General features: G+C 40.6%; 2 protein-coding genes across 2 annotated transcripts in view; both read right to left on the bottom strand.

Moving 5' to 3' along the window:
* The window catches only part of dnajc1 (DnaJ (Hsp40) homolog, subfamily C, member 1), a 274,202-nt gene that overhangs the window by 43,978 nt on the left and 214,499 nt on the right, over nt 1-15,725 (bottom strand). The gene's annotated exons all lie outside the window — the stretch shown is intronic.
* Nucleotides 7,033-10,158, bottom strand: LOC145548044 (tripartite motif-containing protein 16-like). Its single transcript, XM_081598504.1, has one exon. The coding sequence runs from the start codon at nt 8,934-8,936 to the stop codon at nt 7,275-7,277; it is 1,662 nt and encodes a 553-aa protein (XP_081454630.1). The 5' UTR covers nt 8,937-10,158; the 3' UTR covers nt 7,033-7,274.

Below are 15,725 nucleotides of genomic sequence, written 5' to 3'. Positions count from 1 at the left end.
TGCCGACTTGATGGACCCATGTCCAATCACCTCTCCCACAGCCAAGCAAGCTTCCTCCACGCTACACGGAGAACCGGGGCCCACCTTGATGCTGTACTTCCGCATTAGCGTGGACAAAGCCCAACCACCATGGCGTCGTCAGACGCCGGCCAGATAGGCACGCCAGACGGCCACACCCGAACCCAAACAAAAACCCCTAAAAACGTGACAAAACTAACACAAAATCACAACTAAACAATTAACATAAACACCCAGTGAAAAAACAGTAAGAAAAAAGTCAAAGATAGAAAAGATACAATCGCTCGCACTTTCGCTCTTCTTCCGCTCTCCACTAACCCTCCTCTCACACGAAGAAGAAGTAGAAGAAGAAAAGTGACGCCATAATGCAGAAGTATATCAAACCTCAGACAAACAAATAATGGCAGATGTAGTGAAACTCGATGCTTTTTTCAAGTCATTTCTGCCTTTTGAGTCGACAGGCAGGAAAATCCTCTGTGGATCATCATCAGGTCTGAGAGATTATTTATGGGAAACAACAATAAGCCCAAATCTTCCTCAGCCAGATGGAGAGTGAGGGACTCTACCTCTCCCTGGATGTAAATGTGATTAAATGCAGTCAGGCAGCATTTAATCGTACAAAACCAGTGAGAGACGACTTTAAAGAAAAAGAGAAAATCAGCCTTCAGAAAGATGCTAAAAATAAAACTTAGCATGAAAAGGTGCTTAAATGTAAATACAGCAGTTACTGCATGTGTAACACTCGCTAAGTGTTTACAGTTAATAAAATCGTAATAAAACCAGAGCTAGGTTCGGCTACTGGAGTAGTGAGAAGTGTATTTTAAATTAATGACCACAGACCCAAAAAATTAAGTTAAAAACAGCCGGCTTATTATTTGTTGAAAGTACAATAAAAGAATAACAACAACAATGTTACACAATTAACACACAATGACACAAATTCAAAAAATAGTTTCCAGTTTCTTTCAGAATATTTTATAAATCTAAATTAAGGATACTATTTATTTTACCTAAGTTATAGTTCTATTTTAGTTCTAGTTAGTACTATTTATCTATTTTAATCTACAGTTTGTTTTAATCTATTTTAGTTCTTTGGTGTTTCCCCTAAGAAGTAAAAACAACAACAATAACAGCAAAACAACAAAACACAGCAGAACAATTCAGCAAGGACAGTTCAGCTGTGCTTCAGATTGATGTCTTGTTTCCTCCGATGATCCAACAGTTGATTCTGTTTCGGTGATTCGCTGCTAATGCGCACAACATAGGCAGGTCACGCCAAGTTGGGGTTGGCGGTGTCCAGCAGGGGGCGTAGCTCCTACTGGATGGTCATCAAGATCCCGGGTTGGCTCGCCATCTCGTTCTCCTTAGGAAGATCCGTTTCAGTGATGATCCGAGACTCCTTAGTCCAGATTCCAGCCGAACGAAAAAAACAAAAAGGACACAAAAAAATGCCAAGTCCAGTTCCACAACACACACAAGATGATCCCGAACGCTGTCAGAGTGAGGAAAATAAATAATCCTTCTCAAGCAAAAACCTCAGTGTTAGACAGCAAGTCAGCTCCGAGTGGTCTATTTCTCTTATCTGTCTTTCTTTTCCTCTTCAGCACAATCCCGTTGGCTTCTGCGCTCTCTGCTTGCTTTACGCTCTCTGTTTCTCCTCTCTCTCCCACGTCAGAGAACGCAGCAACCCGATTGGCTGAAGCTAGTCACATGGGTTATACATAAATATGACCCTTCAGAATAAGAGAGTTCGCTGACAAGCAAAACGTTTTTATACAGTTTCTCTAATCCAGGGGGGCTCAATACGTCGATCGCGGAAAGGTTTTGAGTCGATCTGGGCAGCAGGTGACAAACTGATCGCCGCCAGGAGGCTGAGACCAGCCCGTCCTCTTCTGACAGGCTTATCAAAAATATTCACTAAGATCCTGAACGTTCATTAAAAAAGAATAATTATAAAAAGTCAACAAACATGTTAAAATTAATAATCTCAGTAATTATTGTTTCAACAAGGTGTTGCGCAATTCTGTGCGTTTCGGTTCCATTAACAACAAAAAAAAGCGACTCAAAGACCGACTGAGAGCAGAGCAGGAGTTTAAATCAGCTACTCAACCACCGCTGTGTTCATGAGAGGCTTATTAATAATCCAGAAATAAATATCAAGCCTCGAAACCTGATATGTAACGGACTGAATGTTGTGTTTTTAATGTAATCTTTGCTCGGCTTGCGGGGTGCAGGCGGTTGCCACGGCAACGGGTGTGCTTAAACGACAAAGAGAGTAAAAAGGTAGGAGATGTTTCCAGTTGATAGTCTGTTCGGGTTGTTTTACCTTTTTTTACCTTTGCTGTGGCTCATTACACCTGCTGTAGTTTCTGAACATTCAATAAACGACAAAATTGGACTGATTACCTCGTTCGTTTGTGAGCATACGTCACAACAAACATCAAATAGGACAAACATATTTCATTAAGTTTTAACAAATTTTACCGCGATAATTATGTGAAATTAAATGAATTATATCCCGACCTCAGAAGATTTGCCTTCACCTTTACTGGGCTCTTTGGTTCCTCCTATCAGTCTGTAGTTTCTCATATTGACGTCATCAAACCAAATTTCAGATCCACCATGACTGACTGACACCTGCTGGCGTCAGGTTTGCAACCAGCTTCTGACTGAGAAACCAGTAACCAGAGATCAGTGACCATTGACCAGTGACCAGTGACCAGTGACCATTGACCAGTGACCATTGACCATTGACCAGTGACCATTGACCAGTGACCATTGACCAGTGACCAGTGACCAGAAACCATTGACCAGTGACCACTGACCATTGACCAGTGACCAGTGACCAGAAACCAGTGACCAGTGACCAGTGACCAGAAACCATTGAGCAGTGACCATTGACCATTGACCAGTGACCAGTGACCAGAAACCATTGACCAGTGACCAGTGACCATTGACCAGTAACCATTGACTAGTGACCATTGACCAGTGACCATTGACCAGAAACCATTGACCAGTGACCAGAAACCAGTGACCATTGACCAGTAACCATTGACCATTGACCAGAAACCAGTGACCAGAAACCATTGAGCAGTGACCATTGACCATTGACCAGTGACCAGTGACCAGAAACCATTGACCAGTGACCAGTGACCAGTGACCAGAAACCAGTAACCAGAAACCATGGACCAGTGACCATTGACCAGTGACCAGAAACCAGTAACCAGAAACCATTGACCATTGACCAGTGACCAGAAACTAGTAACCATTGACCAGTGACCAGAAACCAGTAACCAGAAACCATTGACCAGTGACCATTGACCAGTGACCATTGACCAGAAACCATTGACCAGTGACCAGAAACCAGTAACCAGAAACCATTGACCAGTGACCATTGACCAGTAACCATTGACCAGTGACCAGAAACCAGGAACCAGAAACCATTGACCAGTGACCATTGACCAGTGACCAGAAACCAGAAACCAGTAACCAGAAACCATTGACCATTGACCAGTGACCAGAAACCAGAAACCAGTAACCAGAAACCATTGACCATTGACCAGTGACCAGAAACCATTGACCAGTGACCAGAAACCAGTGACCATTGACCAGTAACCATTGACCAGTGACCAGAAACCAGTGACCATTGACCAGTAACCATTGACCATTGACCAGAAACCAGTAACCGGAAACCATTGACCAGTGACCATTGACCATTGACCAGTGACCAGAAACCAGTAACCAGAAACCATTGACCAGTGACCATTGACCAGTGACCATTGACCAGAAACCATTGACCAGTGACCAGAAACCAGTGACCATTGACCAGTAACCATTGACCATTGACCAGAAACCAGTAACCGGAAACCATTGACCAGTGACCATTGACCATTGACCAGTGACCAGAAACCAGTAACCAGAAACCATTGACCAGTGACCATTGACCAGTGACCAGAAACCAGTAACCAGAAACCATGGACCAGTGACCATTGACCAGTGACCAGAAACCAGTAACCAGAAACCATTGACTAGTGACCATTGACCAGTGACCATTGACCAGAAACCATTGACCAGTGACCAGAAACCAGTGACCATTGACCAGTAACCATTGACCATTGACCAGAAACCAGTAACCGGAAACCATTGACCAGTGACCATTGACCATTGACCAGTGACCAGAAACCAGTAACCAGAAACCATTGACCAGTGACCATTGACCAGTGACCAGAAACCAGTAACCAGAAACCATGGACCAGTGACCATTGACCAGTGACCAGAAACCAGTAACCAGAAACCATTGACCATTGACCAGTGACCAGAAACTAGTAACCATTGACCAGTGACCAGAAACCAGTAACCAGAAACCATTGACCAGTGACCATTGACCAGTGACCATTGACCAGAAACCATTGACCAGTGACCAGAAACCAGTAACCAGAAACCATTGACCAGTGACCATTGACCAGTAACCATTGACCAGTGACCAGAAACCAGGAACCAGAAACCATTGACCAGTGACCATTGACCAGTGACCAGAAACCAGAAACCAGTAACCAGAAACCATTGACCATTGACCAGTGACCAGAAACCAGAAACCAGTAACCAGAAACCATTGACCATTGACCATTGACCATTGACCAGTAACCATTGACCAGTGACCAGAAACCAGGAACCAGAAACCATTGACCATTGACCAGTGACCATTGACCAGTGACCAGAAACCAGTAAGCTGCTCCCAGTGTCAGAATCTCACTGAAAAAGAAACTGGATTAGGTTTTCTGTCACTTTATTATTTCTGCTATAACTGATGTATATTCACATATAATATAAGTTAATAGAGTTTAATTTGCAATTTTTGTCTTTGTGTCATGAGGTAGATCTCAGGCGGCTGGTGAGAGAAAAAGTAGATCTTGGTCTCTAAAAGTTTGGGCACCCCTGATCTAATCAATTGAAATGTCAAAAATCAAATACAGCAATTATAATGTCTAATTGTTGCTTTTTAAAAATATTTTTAACAATTTTAAGATCGATTAATTCCCTATTTATTCTCCTATTTAATTATTTCCTATTTATCTAATTTACTATTATTTTTATGAAGAGGCGATTTTAACCTGGGTTACACATGACATTGTCATCATGCCATAGAACTGCCTTTACTTATTGATTATTGGTTTGACTATCATTCTGTGTCATTATGATGTTTACAACCAGTTTACTTTAGTGCAGACAAACGTGTTAGTTCAGCTTCATTCAGCCGAACATGAGGTTGGCTGCAGCCTGCAGGCCTTGATCCATTTATTCCAGACTCTGTTTGGGTTTTGGAAATGTTCCTCCTGATAAGGGGCGTGGACTTCTGGACAAATAGCGACCGTCGATTGGTCAGTTCCTGACAAACCGCCTAGAATGACTGACAGATTACGTCCACAGACTAAAACTTACTAAAACATAAACGCTTCTCTCCTGCTCTGTATTACCTGCAGTTGGACACTAGGTGGCGGCATTTACAAAGACATAGAGATTTTATTTGGCCAATCATTTCCGGTTTGTTGACTGTTTGTTCTCAAATGTTAGATTTATCAGTAGCTTTAGTCTCTACAGATGTCAGGTTGTTTCCAAACGCAGGAAGAGAAACCGGAAGTGGATCCAGGGTTTTATAATCCAGGTGCAGAGAGGACAGAAACATTGAATCTGCCTCCAGCAGGAATGATGATGGATTTGTGTTCAGTTACTGTAAACTCTGAACCTGCTGCCAGTTTATATTAAAGGGTCAATTCACCCAAACAAACCATTAAGCTGAGCAGTTTTTCCTTAAAGGAAGAAAAGATGAAAACTTTAATCTGAGGTAACTACAAACTAAAATAAGGCATTTTGATTGAAAACATTAAACATTCTTACATTAACTCTTATAAGATTTGTTTTGTGTCCAGCAGTGATAATCTATTTCACACAAATTAATTAATAAAAATGTTTGTTTTTAATTTTCACTATGTAAAAATCTGAGTTTAACAACATAAAACAATAAAATTACAGATTAATACGATTAAAATAAAAATGTAACAACTTTTTAAACACCAGAGTAAATAAGTCACAGAATGATTCTGATTTTATCACCAACACGAAGAAAATATACAGTAATAAACAGTTTTATAGTAAAAAACTAAAATGTTTAATTTCATATAACTGAGGGAACAAACACTGAGATCTGGAACCAACTGATTTCAGGTCGTGTTGTTTTTCATGTCTTTGGCATAAACTTCACAAATATATGTTTAAATGGAGCTGACTTTGTTTTCTGCCTGAATTCAGGAGCAGAAATATTCAACTTTCTGAGCTGAACGTACGCAGCCTGTTGTTCCCACTGACTCGCCTCAGGCTGCAGGAGGAAACGTTTCAACGCAGCTGTGAGGCGTTCAGGTGCTCATGACAGACTGTGGGAAACTCCAGCATTTAAGACTTCATTATAAAGCACAGATCACCAAATGCCAGGTGGAAAACAGATCAAATGAGCTCAACATCTTCATTACTTTTGCTTTTTAGTGAGTGAAAAATGAAGCAGAGTGATTAATTTAAAGACTATAATGAGGAAATCTGCATTAAACTTTACAGCTGTGATTACAAAGTGAAGTCAGGATATAATAAAATGTTTTTAATGTTTTCTTTTTGGCAAAACTTGAAACTTGGATCTAAATTACCGGAACCTGGAAAACCAGGATGAAACCTGGATGATCCATCAGAGCAAAGATTGTTTTCATTCTGCAAAATACAAACTTGTGAACAGAATATTAAAATGTCTCTTTTTACAATACAAAGTTTATAAATCTGTGAGATTCTGGAAGAACATTCAGGGATTAGAAAGGAAAGTGAATCCTGACAGTCGGATTAATTTATGGAAAAGACTTTCTGTCTTGTTTCAGTATTTTAATCATTTTATTTATATGTTTAAAAACCAAATATCTGGTTTTATCTCTACGTCAGAGTTTCTGCCTGTAATAAAACGACTCAGACTCATTTGACTTCAGATTATATGAATTCATTTATTTTCTTCTGTTTTCATTCATTACAGTCTTTTCAGAGTTTTTACAGAGAATCTGAGGCTTCATGAAGGTTTTCAGGTTAACAGTCTAATAACAGCTTCAGAGAGAAAAATGTTCATTTCAAACACGAAACAAGTGAAACTTTAAGACCATTTTAACACATCTCTATTTCTCTGATTGATAAATCACTTTGCAGACAAAAGAAAATATCAGGGAGAAAATTTATTTGGGTTTACAGAACTCTGCAGAACCTCCAATCGCTCTAAACAAAACTCCAGCCAGTAGCGGCTCAGTGAATCTGGTCTGGACTCTGTGGATCAGAGTCATGGATTCAGAGACGCTGTAGAAGGACAGAATACCTGCTCTGTGGTCCAGGTACACTCCGACTCTGGAGGAAACTGGACCTGAGACGGAGGTCCAGATGTTGTTGTGACCAAATTTAGAACTTTTACAATTTAAAGCCCAAGATTTGTCATTACATCCAAATCTACATTCATTCCCATATCCTGCTCTGCTGATATTCTTGTATGCTACTGCTACATTAACCCATGACCTGCTCCACTCCACCTCCCAGTAACAACGTCCAGTCAGACTCTCTTTACTCAGAACCTGAAGCAAATTAGTGAATCTGTCTGGATGACTTGGATAAGACTGATGTTGATTCATCCATGTAACCTTCCTGTTCCCCTCTGATAGTTTCAGCCATGTGTGAGCTGTGTTTGGATCCAGGTTGATTTCACATGAATACTTTAAGAATCCAGCTCTGGTCTTTGGTTCTGGTCCTGACAGTAGAACATCCACCCCAGTGACCATCAGTGAGATGTTTGTCCATGAGTCTCTCAGGATGTCCTGTAGTTTGTCTCTGAGCTCTGACACAGCTGCTGTCACGTCCTCAAAGTGTCTCAGAGGACGGATGTTGATGCTGGATGAGTGTGTCGACTCCCTGAGTGCTGGCAGTGAGGGGTAGTTGAGGAGAAACTGGTTGTGATCCTCTGTGTGTGAGAGCTGCTCCAGCTCAGCGTCTTTCCTCTTCAGCTCACTGATCTCCTGCTCCAGCTTCTCCTGAACATCTTTGACTCGACTCACTTCAGTTTCCTGCTGGGATCTGATCTGCTGCTTCACATCAGAGCTTCTTTTCTGGAGGAGACGGATCAGCTCAGTGAAGATCTTCTCACTGTCCTCCACTGTTTTATCAGCAGAGTGATTGATGGCCTCCACCTCCTGATGAAGCAGCTTCACATCTTTCTCTCTGTCCTGGATTCTCTGCTGGATGTTTCCTCGTCTCTCCTCCAGCTCTCTCTGCCTCTCAGTCCTTTCTGCTGCAGCTGACACTGTGTCATGACCTTTATGGTCATCCATTAAACAGATAATACAGATAAACTTCTGATCAGTGCGGCAGAACATCTTCATCACCTCATCATGCGTAGAGCAGATGTTCTCCTGGAGGTTCTTGGACGGCTCCACCAGCTTGTGTTTCTTAAATGTAGCTGAATCATAATGAGGCTGAAGGTGTTTCTCACAGTAAGAGGCCAGACAGACTAAACAGGACTTGATGGCTTTCAGTTTTCTTCCAGTGCAGAAATCACAGGCCACATCTTCAGGTCCAGCATAGCAGTGATCAGCAGGAGCAGCTTGGAGTCCAGTCTTCTTCAGCTGCTCCACTAAAGCTGCTAGCATGATGTTTTTCTCTAGAACAGGCCTCGGTATGAAGGTTTTCCTGCACTGAGGGCAGCTCTGGATTCGTTTTTGATCCTCTTCATCCCAGTGTCTTTTAATACAGTTCATACAGTAGCTGTGTCCACAGGGAATCGTCACCGGATCCTTCAGTAGATCCAAACAGATCGAACAGGAGATAGTTTCTCGGTCCATCTGATTCTGCTCCATTTCTGCTCTCAGTCACAGCGACTGTGTGAGTTTCATTTCCTGAGAACAGAAACTGGGTTGAGCTCTGATCTACCAATCACGTGTCAGTGCAGAGAGGCTTCAGCCAATCAGCTTTCAGCTTCAGCAGCTGTTGTTCCTCCCAGTTTCAAGATGCGTTTAAGAGCAGGAAGAAGAGCAGGAATATCAGGCTCAGGGAAAATGTGGAAGAGGGTTAACAGAATGAATGGTGTAAGAACAGACTCTGGTTGTTCCTGTTTTAATTAGTGATGTAACAGCAGCAGGAAGCAGTGAAGAAAAAGCAACAGTGTTAGAGCTGATATTTTCCAAAATACATACATGCAGAAAAGGATAAATGAAAGTTGAACCTTTTTACTCTGAATCTGATGATTCCTCATCTACGTATCAAAGAGGATTTAGGAAGTGGAGGAATTATGAACCCTGGACTTTGTTTACATTGGTTTAAAACAAAAGAAGCTCAGGATAATAGAGTGAATAGCAGCAGTTTGTCTAGATGTAGCAAAGCTCCATGACATGAAGCAGAAAGAAACATTAATAATCAAACTGCTCAGAGAGGAGCTGAACACAGATTTAGATCAGGAAGCTGAGGGAGCAGAACTGGGAATCTAACCTTTGTCTCCTCATTTATAATCAATGGTTAAATATTTACAGAGTTTATTCTCTTATGTTCACCTTGAACCTTAAAATAAAACCTGTAACTTCACAGGGATCAAATGTTTAGTCTAACTTTAGATATTTAAACATAAATCATAAACTAAACCAGGATAAGTACTAAAGGCCACTCATCTATAGATAATAACTAATTGACTTGATGTATAATGGGTGTGAGGTCGTGTTGCTACTCATGTACTGTAGGTGGCGGTATGCACCTTAAAGTTGCTTGATAATAGAAAAGAAGAAGAAGAAGAAAAGTGACGTCATAATGCAGAAGTATATCAAACCTCAGACAAACAAATAATGGCAGATGTAGTGAAACTCGATGCTTTTTTCAAGTCATTTCTGCCTTTTGAGTCGACAGGCAGGAAAATCCTCTGTGGATCATCATCAGGTCTGAGAGATTATTTATGGGAAACAACAATAAGCCCAAATCTTCCTCAGCCAGATGGAGAGTGAGGGACTCTACCTCTCCCTGGATGTAAATGTGATTAAATGCAGTCAGGCAGCATTTAATCGTACAAAACCAGTGAGAGACGACTTTAAAGAAAAAGAGAAAATCAGCCTTCAGAAAGATGCTAAAAATAAAAATTAGCATGAAAAGGTGCTTAACCCTCCTATTATGTTGTCAAATTGACCCGTTTTAAAGATTAAAAATATTTTTAAAATAGTTGCAAGTATTTTTATTGCATGAAACTTTTTCTATTTGTCTTAATAGGTGAACTCTACATATAAATTGAAAATTTATTCATTTTGCACATTTGCAGCCCCCCCTGCGTCTACTTGTTACATCGATACTGTTTGGGTCAATTTGACCCGGCAGTCAAGTTAAAGTGCAAAAAAAGATTAAAAATGTCCAATTCTGTTTGTTTCCTTACAGCTATGAACCTTATTTTACCACACACACACAAACACACACACAACACACACACACACACACACACAACACAACACACCACACACGCACACACACACACACACACACACACACACACACACACACACACACACACACACACACACACACACACGCAGACACACACAAACCCACTTTCTTCCTGCTCTCTTTACTTCACAATGAACTGCGAGAAACCAGGTGTTCATACAACTTTTGACGGGAACCTTTTCTGTTCCCGTGGGTAAACTCCACCCACACTGAGTGGACAAACTCCACCCACACTGAGTGGGTAAACTCCACCCACACTGAGTGGACAAACTCCACCCACACTGAGTGGACAAACTCCACCCACACTGAGTGGACAAACTCCACCCACACTGAGTGGACAAACTCCACCCACACTGAGTGGACAAACTCCACCCACACTGAGTGGACAAACTCCACCCACACTGAGTGGGTAAACTCCACCCACACTGAGTGGACAAACTCCACCCACACTGAGTGGACAAACTCCACCCACACTGAGTGGACAAACTCCACCCACACTGAGTGGGTAAACTCCACCCACACTGAGTGGACAAACTCCACCCACACTGAGTGGACAAACTCCACCCACACTGAGTGGGTAAACTCCACCCACACTGAGTGGACAAACTCCACCCACACTGAGTGGGTAAACTCCACCCACACTGAGTGGACAAACTCCACCCACACTGAGTGGGTAAACTCCACCCACACTGAGTGGGTAAACTCCACCCACACTGAGTGGACAAACTCCACCCACACTGAGTGGGTAAACTCCACCCACACTGAGTGGGTAAACTCCACCCACACTGAGTGGACAAACTCCACCCACACTGAGTGGGTAAACTCCACCCACACTGAGTGGGTAAACTCCACCCACACTGAGTGGGTAAACTCCACCCACACTGAGTGACACTCAGTAGAAGTGGAGGAAAACATAAATACTCTCTGCATGACTCATTTATCTTGATTTTAATTGGCGGGTCAATTTGACCCGGAACAGTTTGTGTGTCTCAAGTTCAATTATAAAGATCACCCTTTGAAAAAAAAAATTAAATGTGATATAAAAAAATTTACCAAAGATCACTTTCAAGGAAATTATTGTTTTTTTGTGTCTAGGTTTTTTTCAGTGGACATAAAAAATGTAAATCCTATTTTTTATGTCCAAATGAGTAACTGAGTAAGTTGTCGTCATTAATCCTTAATTTCTGAGAAATAAAAAACATAATTGCACAAATTTTGATTGAGATGGTTAGTATTAGACTTAATAATCAGATAAAAAAATGTTCTGGAGGAATTTTCTGGTTTCTGACAATATTACATGATAAAACTCTCCCCGGGTCAAATTGACCCACGAACATTATTGCTGTACCTCAGAAACGAACATAATAGGAGGGTTAAATGTAAATACAGCAGTTACTGCATGTGTAACACTCGCTAAGTGTTTACAGTTAATAAAATCGTAATAAAACCAGAGCTAGTTTCGGCTACTGGAGTAGTGAGAAGTGTATTTTAAATTAATGACCACAGACCCAAAGAATTAAGTTAAAAACAGCTGGCTTATTATTTGTTGAAAGTACAATAAAAGAATAACAACAACAATGTTACACAATTAACACACAACGACGCAAATTCAAAAAATAGTTTCCAGTTTCTTTCAGAATATTTTATAAATCTAAATTAAGGATACTATTTATTTTACCTAAGTTATAGTTCTATTTTAGTTCTAGTTAGTACTATTTATCTATTTTAATCTACAGTTTGTTTTAATCTATTTTAGTTCTTTGGTGTTTCCCCTAAGACAGTGTTTTTCAACCACTGTTCCGCGGCACACTAGCGTACCGTGAGTGATCATCAGGTGTGCCGTGGAAATTATCCAATTTCACCTACCGGACTATAAACTGCTACTTTTTTCCTACACTTTGAACATGCGGCTTTTCTGTGGATTTTTCTGTGGCTCTTTAGCAGGAAGTGAATCATTGGAAGTCAAAATTGGAAATCAAAGAAGAATGCGCTAATTTTCATTTAGAACAAGCACATGCTAGCAGCTATGCTAGCAGCAGGCACGACGGACAAATGTTTTCAAACTCATATGATGCAGTTTCTAAGTTGATGAGTATCGATCTAGCAATACAGGAGGGAAATAAAGCCGCTGCACGTAAACTCGGCGTGAACAAAACCGGATTTGGAGACGGAGAACTGCGTCCTTAATATATCCAGTAGTTATTAGGACGCAGCCCTCTGCTGCCCTCTGCTGGGTCCTTATGGGAAACTGAGAGCGGCAGAGATACCAGCGGCCTGCAGCCCGGTGCGGGTGATATATGTAAGTTTCCTGGGGTGGGGGGTCAAAAAATTTTAAAGTACGGTTAGTATGGTGCGCTCATTGTCCGGAAAATACGATAATTGGTCTTAAAATATTTTTTTGAAAACAAATTAATTATTTCCAAAGAATGCCATCTTTAAGTGTCTTTCCTGTAGTAGTGACTAGCGGCGTAATCATGTAATTTTATTACCACTAGATGGCAGTAGGTACAGAGCATTTTACATTAAAACAAGAGAATTAGTGATTCTCAGTGTTGTGGCACTGTTCAGGTGTATTTTTGAAGTGAACATGTTAAGTGCAATTTGAAAAAAGAAATGTAAAATATGATAAAAATTAATGTTTGTGTTTATTTGATTCCTATTCAACACACTTTGATAAGAATGACAATATATGTAATATAGGCGGCTACCGAGTATCTTTGTTTCCATATTTGGTTGGTGGTGTGCCTCGTGATTTTTTCAATTAAAACAATGTACCTTGGTTTAAAAACGGTTGAAAAACACTGCCCTAAGAAGTAAAAAAAACAACAACAATAACAGCAGAACAACAAAACACAGCAGAACAATTCAGCAAGGACAGTTCAGCTGTGCTTCAGATTGATGTCTTGTTTCCTCCGATGATCCAACAGTTGATTCTGTTTCGGTGATTCGCTGCTAATGCGCACAACATTGGCTATTTTAATTAAGAATTGTCACTTGACAGGTTTTGACATATTAGGTAATCAGTTAATAATTAGTCAATTGGCTGATGATACGACTTTGTTCCTAAAAGATGAATCTCAAATTCCCTTAGCATTAAATATTATCAACGACTTCTCCAAGGCTTCTGGTTTAAAACTAAATTTAGATAAAAGTGTATTATTTGATCTGAAGGATCGATCTACTCCGTCAATATAACCTTAAGGTGTGTAAAGAGGTGAAATATTTAGGTATTGTTGTGACTAGAGATAAATCTCACTCTGAAAAGCTTAATATAAGCGACAATGTAGATAAATGTAAACTAATTTTAAATCGATGGCTGCAAAGAGATCTCTCTGTTTTTGGTAGAATACTCTCAACTAGAATGGACAGTTATTCTAGACTTACTTATCCGGCTTACTCTTTACCTTTATCAAGCAAAACAATTAAAAATAATAGTTTAAATTTCAACTTTATTTGGAGAAATAAATGTCATTATATTGCAAAACAGGATTTGATTAAATCATATGAAGATGGTGGAGGCAATGCCAGAGATTCTGATGTTATGAATGGAATGTTAAAAATAAAATGGCTTAAATTGTGTTTGCAGAATCTAAATTCCATTTGGTTTGTTTTTCCCAGTTTGGTCTTTAAAAACTTGGGTGGACTTGATTTCCTGTTAAGATGCGATTTTGATCTTAGAAGATTACCAGTTAAACTTTCAGATTTTCATCAACAGGCTCTCCTGTATTGGAAGCTCATCTTCAAACACAACTTCACTCCACACAACACTCCAATATGGAACAATAGATATATATTGATCAATAGAAAATCGTTTTTTATTGAGAATTGGTTTTGTAAATGTGGTGGGATGGTGTTTCACCCTCCCCCACGCTTTGCGTCGGGTGTGGCGAGAGGCGCGCCACTGATTGGTGGGCGGGGCAGATGCCTTTAAAGCTGGGTAAGTCGCTGCGAGGTGTGTGTGTGTGTGTGTGCCCTTGTTTCCTCCACTGTCTGCGCAATTGGCGGCTGCATGTTGGTGGTGTTTGGTCCGCTCGTATGATATCGTAAGTGCCATTTTTGCTATCCGGGGTTGGGATTGTGGTTGGTTCTTTTGGGCGCTACACCTGTCGTGTGTTTCCGCAGTGCGGCTCTGCTGGCGTTGCCGGGAGGTTGTGGCGGTGTGTGGCTTCTGTCTGGTCCTCGTCTGTTGACCTGCTCCCTCCCGGGGTAGGCTGTGTCTCCATCCCTGGGTGAGCTACCTGCTACCTAGTTTTTGGATTATTTCTATTTTTAGCATTCATGGGTTTTTCTGTTCTAGGCAACTGATTGTTGGAGCCACAGTGCTTTGGACGCTCGGCTGCTTTGTTCTTTGTTTTGTCTTATCACTGTTTGTTCTGGCCGCTCTCCGCTGAGCCTGTTGTGGATTGGGCAGGCTGGTGGGCGGGGCATTACTCCTCTGGCCCCCATAGAAGGGCACTTGGAGAGACGACGACAACTTGTTCCATCATTTGAAGTATTTTCTTTTACAGTTTGTTGAAGTATTCATTTGTTTCGTTTGAGTGCTGTGTTATTTCTTTTGTGTTGCATGTTTTGTTTTCTTGCTTTATTTTGTTACATTTGCATGGTTTGCTTGTTTTTTTGGAACAACCTCATCTTGTTTGTCCCTTTTTCTTTGGTTCCGGCGACCAAGTAGTGAGCCCGATGCCTCGGATTTTAAAAGAAGTGTTTTAAAAGAATTTTTAGATAGTTTAATAAAGTATTGTACACTGTTAAATCTGTGTTCTGGTGTGTCTTGTTGCGTTTTTTTTTTTAGAAATATCTCCACCTGCTGGTCACATAAAGGTGTGTGGGCTGTTGCTCACTTTTTGGATGCAAATGGTGACATATTACAACATTCTGAGTTTTGTGACAAATTTCATTTATATTGTACCCAGGCAAAATACAAAAGAATCGTTAAAGCCTTCCCTCGTCAGCTTGTATCCATGGTCAGACAAGATTTATTGTATTCTATGGTTTGTCCTCGTTGAAGGACTCTTTTGATTGAAAATGTTGATTTTTGTGATGTCAAATGCATCAATAAGGTTATAAGAAGCCATTTATCTAGTTATTGTGCCACCGATGTGCTTAAAAGAGAGTATATCCTTAGAGACTTCAACAAAGAACAAATTAAAAAGATTAGATCAAAATATTTA

Source organism: Poecilia reticulata, chromosome 17 (assembly GCF_904066995.2).
Source record: "Poecilia reticulata chromosome 17, P_reticulata-male-v2, whole genome shotgun sequence".
NCBI lineage: Eukaryota > Metazoa > Chordata > Actinopteri > Cyprinodontiformes > Poeciliidae > Poecilia > Poecilia reticulata.
Note: the sequence above shows the minus strand (reverse complement) of the source record. Positions and strands in the feature narration are given on the sequence as shown.

What these genes read in the sequence shown, in the direction of transcription:
- LOC145548044 (XM_081598504.1), bottom strand. Translation starts at nt 8,936, where the DNA reads ATGGAGCAGAATCAGATGGACCGAGAAACTATCTCCTGTTCGATCTGT.